Source organism: Scophthalmus maximus, chromosome 4 (assembly GCF_022379125.1).
Source record: "Scophthalmus maximus strain ysfricsl-2021 chromosome 4, ASM2237912v1, whole genome shotgun sequence".
Taxonomy (NCBI): domain Eukaryota; kingdom Metazoa; phylum Chordata; class Actinopteri; order Pleuronectiformes; family Scophthalmidae; genus Scophthalmus; species Scophthalmus maximus.
The window spans coordinates 9,621,417-9,638,096 of NC_061518.1; the positions used below are offsets into that span (position 1 = coordinate 9,621,417).

The 16,680-nt window shown below is 38.8% G+C and overlaps 1 protein-coding gene across 4 annotated transcripts in view; it reads right to left on the minus strand.

Moving 5' to 3' along the window:
- The window catches only part of LOC118302608 (ephrin type-A receptor 6-like), a 43,918-nt gene that overhangs the window by 9,807 nt on the left and 17,431 nt on the right, over positions 1-16,680 (minus strand). For 3 of the 4 annotated variants that reach the window (XM_035628895.2, XM_035628894.2, XM_035628897.2), the window contains 2 exons: positions 7,957-8,112; positions 6,842-7,192 (listed from right to left, as the gene is read on the minus strand). In XM_035628895.2, the coding sequence (XP_035484788.1) occupies positions 6,842-7,192; positions 7,957-8,112 (507 nt within the window). The remainder of the gene's footprint in view (positions 1-6,841; positions 7,193-7,956; positions 8,113-16,680) is intronic. The other variant, XM_035628896.2, reaches the window with a different exon arrangement.

A 16,680-nucleotide genomic window follows, 5' to 3' on the forward strand; every position in this document is an offset into this window, starting at 1 on the left:
TGATAGATCCAGTCCCTCTGTTGTTCAGAGTGCTGTCTGGGAGATCATCGGTGGAATACAAATCATTGTTTGAACACAATTTCCAACACCGACCAGATTGATGTCTCATATATCCTCCTGGTGCTCAGATAAGCAGATAACCCACGACCCACGGTGGGATGCAGACCAGATGGGACACTTTAGAAAGTTGATGTGTGAGGTCAGAAGTGTTTGAGTGCAGATACAATTTTCACAGGTCTAGTCCAGAAGCCAGGGGTTTTCTAGCAGCAGCCTAGAGACGAATCCTTTAAGGTCCAGCAGCTCAAACATTTCTCACATTATTAAAACAAAAACAAAAAGAACAAAGCGGTAGAGTAAAACGGTGCTCACAGGAAACAAGAGTTTGATGCTGACTGCTGCAAAATTGCACACTCCAGGTACCAAGTATGCAGACTAAAGGTGTGTCCAATTTTTCACATTACAATGGAAAAATGCAGACTCCTGGGTCTGTTTGAACAGGCATTCCTTTAAGCATCTAAAACACTAAAACATTTCCAGTTGTGTGATATTTTAGACACAAATTCCTGTATTCAACCTCAGTTTGACACAGATTCCACAACTCACAGCAAGAGCTTGTCGAGTTCTACAGCTCTTTAAGGATTATCGAGGAAAACAAAAAAAAAACACCATAAGCGAGTTTAAAAAGTCATTAAGAATATCAGCATACATCTTGAATGTACAGTGTCACACTTGGGCAGGATCTCAATCCTTGGACTGTGCCGCGGAGCCAGATCACACATTTGCTGTCAGCCGTGTTATTCCAGGTAGCGTGGCCTTTCTGTCCTGGTAGCAGGTGGTGCCTGTGTTGTGGGAATAATATCTCAGTCCTCTCTCAGTCTGGCTGCCTGCTGCAGTTATTAATGGCAAACAGCAGACACACCAACAAAAACATACAGTGTGTTCCGACAGAACACAACAGTGCCAAAAGTGCACTAAGGCAAGACAACGACAAACTCCCTGTGAGTTGTTTTGCAAATGTCATCTATGAATAAGAACGAGTTTCGTTGTAATAAAGACCAGTGTAGCGTCTGCTGCGCTCATTATCACAAAGTGCTCAACATTTAACGCCGGTTCTGTCCAATAAATCTTTCAGCAAGTTCCTACAGGTAAAATAAAGGATTGATGGCGGCTGAAATCATTTTTTTTTTGCTTTTGCTGTAGACATGTTATTGTTTCTCTTTGATTGATATAACCTGCTGCCAAACAATGTGAACACTGTAATCCTGAGCAAAAGCAAATTGACACGGCAGGGTGTTGGTAGAAAGTTGGCAGAAAATGACAAAGCACACATCACACTTTTCTGAACAGTCAAAACCACAAAGATTTTCAACTTACTTTCTCTACAAAACAAAGATTAAGAATGAGGAACTCCATAATATTTGTCTTTTTATTGCTTGAACAAATGACTCCAGCAATCATTACACTCAGAATAATTGCTGATTAATTTTCTGTAGATGGACTCATAAATCAAGAAAATATATTTCAGCTTCAGTGCGCAATACTAACAGTTGGTTAAACATCTGTAGCTAGTCGCTATCCAGGCAAAAGACACTGACAAGGCCTGAGGCGGACACTGACTAATCTGAAGGAGCAGCTCCAACATACATAATAAATGTAAGAGCAGCAGAAATGTCTTGAGTCTAACCCGAGTCCAAATTCATGTTTTGTCTCTGTCTTGTATGAACAGAGACCTAAACACTTGTTAACACCATGTGTACCGCATTATATTTGTTTGAATTTCAAAACCCTAAATGAGTTCCTTGCGTGAAATCCTCAAAACCTTGCATGAATACACCCTTAAATTTAAACTGTTGAGAAAAATGATTACTGTCTGAGTTTGTGATTCAACTGAATCTTGTAGAACATATATAAACAACAAGAGCTCCACCCATAAATGTCATGTTCAAATATTTTTTTCAGTTGGCATCAGTGCTACCAGGCAGATAAATATGTATAACCCACTTACAGGGGTAGGACTGTTTGTGAAAAAACACATTACTGGAGGTGACTTGTTATGAGTGTTATATATCTGTCACCGTGCATACGTGAGTGTCATTGTACTTCCATCTCTGTGAGAACCGACTGGAGCTTCAAACATTCTGTGTATTGACATTTTTTTGCAAAGTGAGGAAACTCCCTTAAAATCTCTTACGCAAGACACTATTTCTGCCTCAGAATTAATCAATCCGTGAGTAAGATACCTACTTGCTATGGATGGATGAGTGGCTGGTATTGGAAACATGTAAAAAAGAAAGGTTAACCCTGGACTATTTATGTCTACACAGATAAAGGAAGGACATAGGGGGGAAGAAGGAGATAGAGAGAGCGAGCGAGAGAGAGAAAGAGTGAAAAGGGAGAGCTGTAAAAGAAATCCCAGGAGATTGCATCTCCCCAGCATCTGAGCATATAAATAGAAGTCAGCCTTATTCCCAGAGCAAGGCAGATGAAAACAGAGGAGAATCCACTGGAGTGAAGTGGAAAAGAGCAAAGTAAAAAAAAAATCAGGACACCACGAAGCGTTGGGAAATGTTCACACGTGGATTTTACATGTGAGAACTTTGCACGATCTTGGTTGCCGTGATCATGACGTAGATGCTGGAGCAAAGGGCAATCCTTTTGAAACAAAACCATTAAAAAAACAACACCTAACCCCGTAGTGTGTATTATTTATGCAATGCATAAATAATCAAATGACTGTGCTTTGTAACTGATCCACTGCTCACTGCTGACTGACCTAACTATAACTCGTATGCCCCGGTCATTTTGCTAATGAGTCGGTACGAATAGTGACAGACTGCGCAGGAACTAAGATACTCAACAAAATAACAGCGTCCACAGACTGCGTCAAGTTAGGAAGGTAAAGGGTTTTAAATAAATCCATCCTGTAGTAATGCGAGTTCAAAGCTATGATCACACAGCTGCTGTATGTACGCACATGGATGTATGTGCTTGTGATTTAAAATCTGAATTTCTGTTTGGACCTGTTTTAGTCAAACACCAGCCAACGGTGAGTCAGAGGACTATACAAAAACACTACTGGAAATTATTACTAAGTAATTATTCATTAATGATCATTAGCAACGAATTTACGTGATTTACAAAATTAGAAAACTAAACAGTAGTATGAGTATGAAATGATCTGAAAAACAATGAGCACAACTTTGTGGGGATTCAACCATCACATGTAAACTCCCAGAGTGTAATCGTTATTACAAACATTGTCAGGGTCTGCTGACACAATCTCTCATTCTTTTTTAAAATATAAGTATTACTTTCAACAGAGGGAGAGTGTCTGTCTTTTGTGATTGCGTCTGTGCAGCAGCCTTACACAAATTTGCATTGATTTCTTCACGCCTCTCGCAGAATACTGCAGTGCACTTTGTGGGAGGAATCTTCAGCTTGAAACGCTCTGCTGAGCAATATCTACAGTGTATTTTGAGCCGAGTGCAGCTCACTGTTCATAAACACACAAAAATCTGAGCGAAGTGAACAACTCAAGTGTGGAGGAGTGTACACGCAAACAGGCATTCGAAATTATAAAATGTGTTTTCCTGAGAATCCGCGACAAAAAGGATACGGTTTGGTTCTAACAGCGACAAAACTGAATGTTGATTCCAGTAAATCATATTGTCGAAGGCAGCGACTCCATTCTGCTCGACAACGAATCGTGCATCTCACTTAACTGAGCGTTGTAACTTATCAAAGTTAGAGCACAAAGGCGATGGGGAAGAGAAATTATTAGTTACTCTGATTAATAGTTTCGAATAATTAAAAGCATAATGAGGCATTATTATGCAATTTACAAACAGATAACATGCCAACAAAAAAAAAAATCTTCACCCGCCTTCTGACTACAAAATCTATTAAATGTTAATTTGGCTTTTGATTGGCTATTATTCCATCACCGACATCATATCACAGCCAATTACATGAATCACCTCGCAGCATCTGAATTAATTGGCAATGAGTCTGTCTATCCCACGTCCGTCAGAACAGAAGTTTAGAAGCACAACAAGCTTTTCCCTCAACTCACTGAATATTCCACCTCATTTGAACTTATTGTTGCTGTGAATTACCTGTTGTCCTTTTTTTTCTGATTATGAGCCATGGAAATCTGCATCCAAAAAGTAAGAATGGTGAAACAGTGTAAAACTTTGCAGAACGTCCTTTTTATTTTTCCCACATAAAATCACTTATATTACATCACTGCAAACACGGGATCAGTATAATTCTATCCTCTATCTAAGCACAAAATTAAAGTAAGTATTAGTACTGTCGCTGATGGATATAGCTGTATATGTCTACTGTATAATTCTTTACTGACACTTAATCAAAGAATGGTGTTATCTCTTGTTTTAAGGAAGCAGAGAGAAGAAAAACATGTATGTGTGTGGGAGATTAGAAAAACAAGAGAGAGTGAGGGGGAGAAATAACTAACAGACCATGTGTAAGATGTAGGTGGTACATGGGTGAAGGAAATGTGTATTTAAATGTGTGTATATAAATGTCATATGTGTTTGAATTTGTTTGGCTGTTCGTGTGCACGCGCACCTGGCATATACAGTACGTCTACCGGGGAAAAGGCAGTTTGACATGTTAATCCACTCCAAACATCCAAAGGGAAACATCCCGACAGACTGCTTCTCCTCCTCCTCCTCCACTGAGATTATTATTTATTTAAACTTCCTGCCATCAGGCATACCTGCCTTTGCCAGATAGATAGGTGTGAACTGGCACATATACACCTGACATTTGGTTTCCATGGAAGCACGACAGCCTATCAGCACAACATTTAATTTGGAAAAATAATAATTTCAAAAAGGCTGAGTTCTGTTTCCTGCTGGGGTCTGTTATTTTAATATACTCATTTTCATTTGTTTCTCGATAAATTTCTCCTGATTGAAATAATGTCACTGATATGAGGCATTTGTATCAGGGGTTGGTCAACTGGCTTTGGACCAGACTTTTAGAGACATGCCATCAGATTGACTTTCAGCTAGTGTTATGTTGTCTCTGAAACTGAAAAGGTGGAAATCATGTTGCATAATATGTATATCCAATCACCCATCCATCTATCCAGCTTATCCTCTTAAGGGTCACGGGGCAGGGGCTGGACGCCTGCTCACACTGGACAAGAAGCCATGGGTACATCCTGGACAGGTTGCCAGCCCATCACAAGATACAGACAAACAACCATTCAATTTTAAATTCACACCTATGGTCAATTGTCCCTAACCCCAATCTACATGTCTTTGGACTGTGGGGGGAAGCTCGAGGACCGGGTGAGAACTCACAAATACACAAGAAGAACATGCAAACTCCACACAGAAAGGCCCTGGCTAGTTCAAACCTTCTTGGCGACAGCGCCAACCACTACACCACCATGCAGCCATGATATGTACATTGTTTTTCAAATCTTTTTTATCTCTCTATTGTTCATCCTCGACATTCCTTTCTCTGGTGAGCTGGAATTCAAATTGTAAACTGTGGCAATATTAATGATAATACAATAACGGCAGCTTATTATTACACACAAAGAGGATTTAGCCCAAATAAACCCACAGTTCCCTATTTTTTTTTATCTTGAGCTCTCTGAGGACTGATGAGCATCAGTCCTGTTCTCGTCAGAAATTCACACCACTGACTTGCTGCGCATGCTGAAAGGGAAGAAAATGTGCTCATACACCCCGGCATAATTTATTAATCTGCTCTCTTTGCTTCCCTTCATCTCCACCTTCTCCATCAATCACTCCATCAATATTCTTGCCCTTAATATATGAGGTTCAGGTTTCAGTCACTGAACTTTAGATCTCTCAGTTTTCCTCACTCAAGCCCAAGACAATGGTCCCTTAAGGACTGCGAGCTGCACTTGCCCTCAGGTCAGCTCGGCTCTGCTAATTACGACTAGGTTCAGGTCACAGTGGCTCTGTCAGCTATTCAAGGGTCAGAAATGTGCCTCACCTACTGACACATTAGCTTGGATGTAGAGAAGGAGACTGTCAACGAAGGAGCAGGGTTCTGCTCAGCAGAGAGAAATGCAGATCTAGCTGTGGAATACTGCCTGTTACAGTAGCATATATCGTCATCTGCTACAGGCTGCAATACAAACACAGTATTCTGGAATCGGGTATTACAGTTCAATATGCATATTGAAAAACTTCCAGTTGATTGTTTTGTAGCCTGCTGGTTTTTCAAGTTTGCAAAATATTTTTTTTAATCTGTATTCTACATGCTTATTTTGCACATAGCAGCATGACTCAATTTATATATGAGTATATATACTTTGAACCATTTAGGCAAAAATATTTTCAAATTGAGTACATGGCTGCAACTATCCACCTAAAATATCTTGACAAGTTAATCAATTAGTCAAATGTCAGAGGATAGTTTTGTCCATAAAACCCTGGAGCCAATTGTGAAAGTCTACGAATTACTTGTTTCTGACAAACAGTCCAAATCCCCAATATTTTTAATTTCAGTGATGTAAAACTGTAAAATCACCAAATCCTCATGTGAGAATGTGGAACCAGTTTGGCATTTATGCTTTATATATGAAAAATAAACAGTGAATAATATTTTTTTAAATTAATTTTGTTGTTGGACAAATTCATGAATCCATTAATTGTTTCAACACTCAAATAGTATATATTGTAAATCTTATCCAAGGTAAGAAACCATTTCAATATGCTGTAAGTCAGTCAAATATTTCCGTGAAAGGCACTGTATCTGCTTGTAATCATTGCCACAGTCGGAATTTAAGAAAGCAAAACAAACAATACTAAGCAAGATCTGTGCAACTCACCAGCTTGTTGTGTGTTGACGGTGACGTTCGCCAGCGAGCGTGCGGCTAAACTCAGCCCGGCTACGCCGTTCATGGCCTCTACGTGGAACGTGTAGTTTGTGTGCATTGCGAAGTCTAAAATTGCCACAGAGGTACCAGTCAGACCAAGCGGACGTGGGATGAACCGCAGTTCTGGCTCGCATGGCTCACACGGAGTCACACCACTGTCGCCTTCACTTCCATCGCAGCGCTGGCACAGGATGTTGTATGTGACGTCCTTCCTGCCCCCTGTATCACTGGGAGGCATCCACTGCAAGAAGAGGGCCGTGTCATTGATCAACGAGACCAGGTTCCTGGGAGCTGACGGAGGCCCTGAAGAAAAAGGAAAAAGTATTTAGAGAGACAAAGAGATAAACCACTGCTAACTGGTCATTTTATTTAGCATATTTTATTTTCAAAATAAACGTCTTTCAAATTTGCTTGTTCAAATATAGCTTAACACATATAGAGAGGTTTGGTTATTGTCGTTTTGAATAATGCACAAGACACATCTCAAACAATGTAGACCTCTTGGCAGAGCCATTAGTCTAGAGTTGAGCAGAATGTCTCATTTGTCATTGCAAAAAAAGCAGAGCGGAAAACACCACCCATCTGATCTTGAAGATTAAGCGACAGTGGGCACATAATCACCAAAATATGGCCCTTCGGCTGCCTATGAGCATAATTTGAATCTGCAGTATGTGTGATGCGTTTGTAAGTACATTGGGTGTGTGGGCGGTTGACTTTCAACACATCCTGCGATATTTCATTCCAACAGCTTGCTTCAGTTTCTTGGATAAAACTGTTCTGATTTTTTCCAGCCGATTTTCAAAACTCTGCAAAGTAATCAGAGGGTGCCTTTGTATATCTGTATACAAGTGGGTGGTAAGGTTCCGAAGTGCCTTGAGTGTTTCATTCCAGCATGCAACTTTTTCAATTTCATGGCTACAACTCCATGCCAGAATTTCTCATATCCATTGAAAAATGAAGGATCGTAAGAGACGCTTTTTCACAGTTAAGATTTATAAATTTCGCACCCTTTGCAAACAGAACTGAAGAATTGTCCTGATCACGGTAGATATTAATATTTGACTAACTTGTACAAGCCATGGTGGAGGGGTCTTTGACAGCCCTGTAGAAGCCTTTATCACAGTGACACATAGTGGCGGCCTGGTCATGGCTGGAGCTATGTGAAGGACACTTGGAGCACTTTGTGTTCCCCGCATATGCCTTGAAGTAGCCAGGCCTACAAGCTGGAGACAGAACAGGGCAGAGAAGAGGACAGTTACACAACGTTAATGTTCCTAATGCAATTATTTCCATCCGGCACACATACATTTAATTCAACACTCCAACTGCCTCTCTCCTCACCTGTGGTCTGACCCTATTTCCCGAGGTACTATGAATCACTGTCATCTCCTTATTAGCTCCCTAAGCCACATGCTAATGGTCCTGTCCATTGTCAAGTCTCACAAATGGCACAAACACTTCTAAGTCACCTCTTCTGAATGAAGAATCAAACAAAGCGAAAATATCAGACAGTTCAAAAAGCTGTACAAAGACACTATTGTTGAGAGCTACAGGAATGAGGAAGGTGAACTTAAAGCACACAAATGGGGATATTGGTGTGGTGATTTAGATTATTAGTATTTTTTTCCTCTACACTCTACTATACACTTCAACATGATATAGAAACAATTGACCATTGATTATTATCAGTATTATTAAAAGTTTTATTGTATAGAATAGGGGTAGGACTAGATAGCATGTTGCCTCTCCTACTCCTTTTCGGACAAAAAACAAACAAAAAACATGTATTTATTATTTCCAATTTTTTTTTTATATTCAAAATTAAGTATTTCAATTCAATTCAAGAATGGCAAATGCACGTAGAGAAATGTTTTGAAAATAAACACATTACAACCAACTCTCAGAGCAACTGAGGTTTAGTAATAATATTGCCACGTATAGACTTCCACTGTACAACACCACCATTTTGCTTTTTTCATTGTAGGCAAGGCACGATCAGACAAGATAAGATAAACAAGATAAACCTGGGTGATTGGCCTACCAATCACCAGCAACATATGCTTCAAGTCAAGTCAAGTCTCGAGTCAAGTTTAATTCACTCTGACCGGAGTCCTCCCAAAATGTTTAGTCTGGCAACAACAGTCTCTCAGAGCGCTCCCAGTAAGAGAGCCAACAGCCACTCTCCAAAATGCCAGAAGTTATTAAATGAACACTGGGTTTTGAAAGTATTATTCTATCCCTCACTTTTGAATGGGAAAATTAACTTTTTGACATTACTAACACGTAAAAGAATACGTACAGAACATTCGACAGGATGCTTGTAAGCCAATGTTATAATGGAAAGTGTCTGTAGCTAGCAGATGTCAAAAAGTAATTTCACAATTTTCAAATTATTAAGTTATTAAATATGATGTGACACTGCTGGTGGTGACGAAAAACCAAACTTAAATCATACTGCCAGAATTGATGTATGTCACGTAGAAAATTAAGCTAAATAGGAGTTCAGACGGTAAATTTATGATAAACTGGGTGTGATAAAAATTATTTAGCTATATGTAAAAGACTCTGTAGCCCATTTGTGGTAATCAGCAGGTTTAATAGAGTCCCATTTTCAAATTCCCTTCAATGCAAACAGAGGGAAGTTTTTATTTCTTGTCAGGCAGATAAAAAAAGAGCTATTAACATACAAATAATGCATTATGGAATTCAATTATATCCTGCTTTCAGTCGAAAATCTCATGCTGACCTAAGTATTTTCAGTTTTTCATCCTTACCCCTGCTCATATTACTACCTCATTACTTCCTGCAGTCCACCCCGCGTTATTTCATTAACCCCCCCATTCCTTATCGCTCTAGTTTTCCTCTTAACTGTTCAGCATTGCCACATACCTTTTCTTGTTTATTTCATCTTTCTTCCAATATTTTTTCTCTTCCCATCTCAACTCCTGATTTTCACTCCTGCGCTCTTTCCCTTAAGGCTTATCAGGAGATGGCAAAAACCATGAATGATTGCCTCCTTCTCCCCAGACTTATCACAGCAGAGAGAAATAAAGCACTAATGGTGCAGTTATTTAATATTCTGGGAATCTCAGGATAATTTTATTGTGGTGATTTTATGAGAATATATGTGTGTGGGTGGGGTAATAATATCAAATTGAACAAATAAATGTCCCTATTATAAGACAGACAATGTAATAATGAAACTATAGTGGAATTCAGACAAAACCCACTCTGGCATAGAGGGATTTTATAAACTCAGCATTTAAAAATCTTTTTAGGAGCACAAAGATTTAGCTAATGGTGATGCACAGTCATTTCTTTTCTTCCTCACAGACAATTCCTTGAAAACTTTATTGTCTAATACACTATTTCCTCTATTGAGAAACATAACCACCTTCTGTTGATGTTAGCCTTTTTATTATACAGTGCTTTTCATGTCCCATGAATGATGTTCAGCTGCTGCCCTGTATCAAGTACTGCACCCGGGACGCCTTGTAAAGGATTATTGTCACCGAGTGGATTATTCTGGCGAAAAATAAAGTAAACTGAACTAATTGCTCCTGGTACGTACATTATTCACAAAGTAATGGGTTTTCTGATTGGTATGCTTTTCCGTCATGCAGTTAAGTTTATATTTTTTTTCTGTTCATGGAAATTGAACCTGTATTAAATGTGTAAGATTATGAGCTAAAAGCAACAATACCAATAAAAATCAATCAGCAAATTCTAACAGGTGAAACTGGATTAACTGACCGTGGATTTGTTATAAGTCATGTTAATGACATAAATTTATATTTTTTTATATAATCCAGAGCCTCAGACAATCTTTTCTGCTTCTTTCTGCTATGATATAGTAACCATTTTCGTTCACACTCAAGGTGTGAACTTAACTTTTCAAAACTAAACAAAACAAACAATTAACAAAGTTAAGGATAAATTTGACTGATGGCCTCATTATTTCTTTTCAAAACTTCGATAGATATCATGAGAATATCATTATCATGAATTATTTTGGCCATGATATTCCTGCACCTGAAATGCTACAGTTATTTTTAATGCAGACGAGTCTGTTGATACTCGTTACGATGCGTTATTCTGTCTATGAAATATGGGGACATCTTGAAATTGCTTATTTTCTCCAAGAAAAAGTCCTCAATTCAAATATATTCAATTCGAACGGATATAGAACAGACAACAGCAGCATATCCTCACATTTGAGAAGCTGAAATCTGCAAATATTTTACATTTTTTCTTGAGTAAACTACTATTATTGGAATATAAAAAATGTTGCCAATCAACATTTGGTCAAATGACTGATAACCAACTAATTATCAGTCTGTTTAAAATTTCTTTTTACATATATTTCCTTAAAATACAGAGGTTTTTACTGAAAAAGAGAATCACATGCAAGTCGGAGCACAAATTAGATTTCCAAGAAGAAAAAAAATACAAGGGAAAAAAAATCTCCATGTCGACATAATTGAATATGACGATATGTAAAAAGGAATGAGACGAAAGATTAACACAGACATAGCATTTCCAAAATCGCATTGTCGGTAAGCTCCTATAATGAGAAGAGTAATTTGTCACTCAACTTCCAATTTTTGAGGAACCTAATTCACTTGTATATTACTTTCCTCCTATACCGAGCTCCTGCCAAAGGCAACAAACACACGCATTCATTTGAGTCTCCGGCTGCTTCCTGCTCCCCATTATGAACTGGGAAGTTCACCACCAAAAAGCAATTACAATACTCTGCTATTATAATACCACTCTTTGTATCAAAAACTTTGAAAACATACACGTACACACAGACACATAATGAGATCCAATTTGGTCACTATCTGTTGTAGGGCTTTTTGGCATGGAAGACAATCTTATTCATGAAAGGAACAATATTGGCACAAAATGCATATTCTTACTCGATTTCTACATAGAACAAACAAACAAAGACAATAATGCAAATACCGTTTCACCTTCCTTGGAGCTGAAAGTAGCAATTATTTTTTTCATCATCTATTGTTGATTATTAGGTCGATTAATTGATGAATCATTTAGTCTATAAAATGTCGCCCAATGCGACATGGAAAGGTGTCTTGTTCTATTCTTCCAAAAGTCCAAAACTGATTCAGTAATTTAAATAACTGTCATACTTATGACAAAGAAAATCACACATCCTCATATTTTTTAAGCTGACCTTTTGGGGCATTTTTGCTTGAAAAATTAATGAATCTAAATAAAAATTAAATAGTTGATTGTTTCAAATAATCAACTAATGACACATTTTTTAAAAACAAATTAGTCATTTATGATACTGGCCTGTTACCAGTCTTGATGGTATGGAGACAGGAAGATTGACTAAACGTAAACTCTTAAATTTCCACTCATTACGTTTGATTTGTTACAGCCAGTTGGGGGCAGTACAATGAACTGTAAACAATTATCAAATCATAAACTTAAAATAACAAACGTGTACACAGTCATTACACTCACTTATCCTCAAGACCTGGATACAGATCACTCACAGTCAGGACTAGGACATGTCCACATCCATTAGACTAATTAATGGTTGATCAATTTATTTCAACACTTCTCAATTTAATGCTCTTTATTGTTTTATTCATGTTTTTGTTTACTCATATAAGCTTACCACTGTTGTATATTAAATGTTGTAGAAATGTACGATACGCACTGATGGTATTACGCAAACGAAGGTCCTCTTGGATAACTAAAGTTATTTGAATTTGTGTTGAATTCAAATTTGTTGTTTGGTGCTCTGCAGTGCATTTTGCTGAAAAAAGCTGCCTGTCTGCTGAAAACACTGGTGAAAGGGCGGTAAGTGAATCAAAACACTAAACAAAATAATGAGCGGAAAGATGCTGTAAAGCTCTGTTGAGCTCAGGAGAACTGCAGAATTGGATGATAATTCTCTATGGGTTCATTGCTACAAGCCATCCCTTTTAAATTACACATAGTAATTAGGTTCTTATAAATATTGATCAGAGAAGCTTAAAAAGAAAACACTTTTCAAAGCACTTTGCAGTGCTTAAACTATGGCCTCAGGTTAAGAGTTTCACCTAAGTATCACTTGCTTAAGATTTGAGTTTCAATTGATAATTGACATGGGGTTTGGTCGAAAGAAGCACAACACCTGCACATTTGCCGGACTGTGACAAACCAACTAAGCCTTTGTTCCCACTGACAGCACGATACTGCGTTTTATGGTTTCCAGTGGCGTCCAGATTGATAGTCTGGACGGGAAAAAAACAGATGAAATTGGATCCAAACCACATTTGAAGTTGGTCTGAAATGTGATTCCAATCAGATCTTGACAGGTGTGTATCATTCTGGATGTTCTTGCTGCTCAAATCTGATTAAAAATATATATTTTGAGTCATTATCAAAGGGGACATACAACAACAACAACGTCAAATCCAGTGTGACAGTAGTTGTGTAGTTACCGATGTCCTCGCCGTTCCAACAGCAACTGAGACGGACGCAGTAGGTGATGGTCTGGAAACACAAATCCAATTTGATCACCTGCAAATAATGATGCGGACAGTCCGTCCTGAGTAAATAATATGAAAAACAAATTTTATTTCTCCTCAGAACAAAGCCAAGGAGATTCTGAGTTGTTTGGGTGTGCAGACTTGGACATTTTCTCTTGGCTTACGTTGTCAGAAACAGATGGAGCTGGAGACTATGTTTACCTTGGTCTTTCAGCTTTGATGTGCAGATGGGAAGTTCACAGAGAATGAGCGATGCTCTGGTCTGGCTGAGCAGCGTTAAAAGCCAGAGTAAACACCGTCCTTAATGGACAGAAGAGGGGCACGGTAACTTGGACATAACTCAGAGAATGTATTGACTTCATAATTTCCTATTCTACTTTACCTGAAATTGAGGTCACAAGTTTGCACTTTGCCTTGCCTGATCAATCTTTATGACCTCTCGAGACAGCAGAGGTCATCAGTTAGCAAGCATATAGATGATTACTGGAAAAAAAAATCTCACAAGAATTTATCATGTAATTCTGAAAATGTCTGCCTGTTTGTTTGTTAGTTTGATTCCTAACCTAAAAGAAACTGGGCTGTATAGTTATCAACTTTGGGAAAAGTATGGGAGCTGTTAGCGGCAGAATTGTCACTCTAAAGGCTTTCCTGAAACCAAAATATTTGGATTTAAGAAGCATATTTTCTAGCTATTGAATGCCACGACTTAGTCTACTGGTGGGTTTTGGGTCTTGTCTGCATATCTGTTCTTTTTCAAACGAAATTCAAAAAAGACGTCTCTATTAGCCTCCCCCACGATTCACCGCCTCCTGAATCTGATGCTGTGACGAAAGGATGTGGAACAAATAGCATTAGCACTATGATGTTGCCTTATCTAGGTCATGATATAACCAGCCTATCTCTGAGTAATCCCCTTGTGGATGACATGGAATGAAAGGAATAGCATAATAAAACACTCAATTGAGATGTCAAAACAGTCTGGCGGAATGCTATTGGGGTGGAAAGCAGAGTTTGATAAGCGCTGATGCCTTTGTTTCGGCAGCTGGGAGGGAAAGATGGACGTGTAAGCGCAGAGCTCTGCTTCTATTTGGGAGTGTGGGGGTTTTCCCTCTCTCTCTCTCTCTCTCTCTCTCTCTCTCTCCCTCCCTCCCTCTTTTGCTCTTCCCCATGCTGCCTCGCAGACAGCTTTGATCACAGTACCCTTTGAAGCAGTGTTCCAAAATGAAAACGAGGAGAAAGCAGAAGTCACCGCAAGTTCATGCCTAAACTTCCTGCAACTACTTGCAAAGTGCACTTCATCGCAGCACAGGCTCTGCAAGGGCCTATGGAAAATATTGATGAGGGAAAACAAACTAAATCAAAGCCATAAATCATTGATTTCGAGGTCATGGGGTGCTGTTACTATTGACTACTTCTTTTAACCTAATCTTAATGAGTTTAAAGATGCTGTTGGAGATGTCTACATTTTTTATACAACCGGACACAACAGTCTCTACTGCACAGAAGAGTAATACAGCACATGACTGCTTATGCTACTGTAACATTTCAGAGAGTGTTGATTCTATTTTGGGAAATACACCTCTTTTATTTCAAGCTTCAGTCAGATGATTAGAGAGATATTAGTTACATGCCTAAACGACTAGTACGCCACGGAAAACATTCAGCAGTCACAAAGACTCGACACATGGGGAATCTGCTTGTCTAGCCCTGTCAAAAGTAAACACACAGTACTGTACATTGTATGTGATTTTTGCTTCAACGTACTGTAATAATATACCTTGTTTTGTTGGTTCTTTATTTTTTTGGGCATTCTCTTAGCACAGACATGTCTTTCTGGTTATTCAACCCAATGCAACGACTGTATATAAAGATGGACGACAAGTCTCCAGGTCCTCCCACTGTACAAAAATGAAGGCGTTCTTCCCCCTTTTTATAGCATGAAATAACTAACTATCAGAAAATTAAGAAGCAGCTACAATGAATGGGAGTAACCGGCCCATTCATTCTTGGCAGCAGGGATAGCTGCTGCAGAAATCCCATTGGCACTGATGCAGCTTCAGTACAATGGAGAGAAGCAGCTACTGTACTGCCAGCCAAAGGGGATGGGGGACTATAGATGTAGGACATATACGAAGGACACCATTACAGCACTGCTCCTTAGCTGCTGTCACGTCAGTAATCGCTCCTGTGTCGTTTAAATCCAATCTTTGTGATGATTAAGGGAGAAGAGAGAGAAAAAAAAATTATATTAATTAGATAAAAGCAAAGATGATAAAAAGAAAAATTACACCAGCGGAGCAAATAAAAGCTGCTATTACAGCTCGTCCTACATATCAGCTGTACTAATGACTGTTGGAGTTGTCTCTGTAATAACCTGAGTAACCACATCTCCACAGGGGTACCAATGAATCTCACCCCGACGAGCTGAGACTTCTGTAAGTCTGCAAACGTAGTAAGCAACAGAGAGTAACACACTTTAATTGTAATCATGCAGTGTGGCTCAATTTAGCTCCTGCCGTAATTACAGTTAGTCTGAGCCTCGTGAATGAAAAAAAGAGAGGTGGAGGAGTTTTAGGAAAGACTAGGTGTGAGATAAATTAGCTGTGAAACTAACAAATGAAGGTAATTAGCCAGCAAGTTCAGAGTCTGTCTGCACAGTCTAATTGAGAAACCAGGCCAAAGCCTATCTGGAACAACTCAACAGTTGCTTTAACTTTTTCTTAATCTGTACTGTTGACAATCGGCCACATTTAGGCAACGCTGACACTACAAATCAGAGAGGATGCAATCACAAGCTTTTATGTAAGTGTTTTGAGTGGTGAATATTTGCATTTATCTGCCACAGAATGATATTCATCAATGCAACACCAAACGTTAATAGCACAAATCCAGAAACGGATTGATATTCCAAGAAATTATTTCCCCATTTGAACCACATGATCAATACATAGAGGCCCTCATGAGAGCCAAAGTAATGATTTTGAAATGTGAGAAACCTCTCGGTGACAGACATTAATCTCTTCATATTCACAATATTTATGGTCTCATAGCAGAAGGGGGTGGCAATGGGAGAGAGTGAGAGTGAGGATTAAAAGAAAGGGATAAAAAAGAGAGGATGAAAAGAGGAGAGCGAAGGGGGGAAAGTGAAGTGCAAACAAAGTGGACAAGAGAGAAGCGAAGATGATGTGGGGAGGTGGAGCTGAAAAGAGATGAAGAGAGATGTGGATGGAAAGGATCAGACAAGGATGAAGGATCATAGAATGGGAGGAGGGAATAGCAATT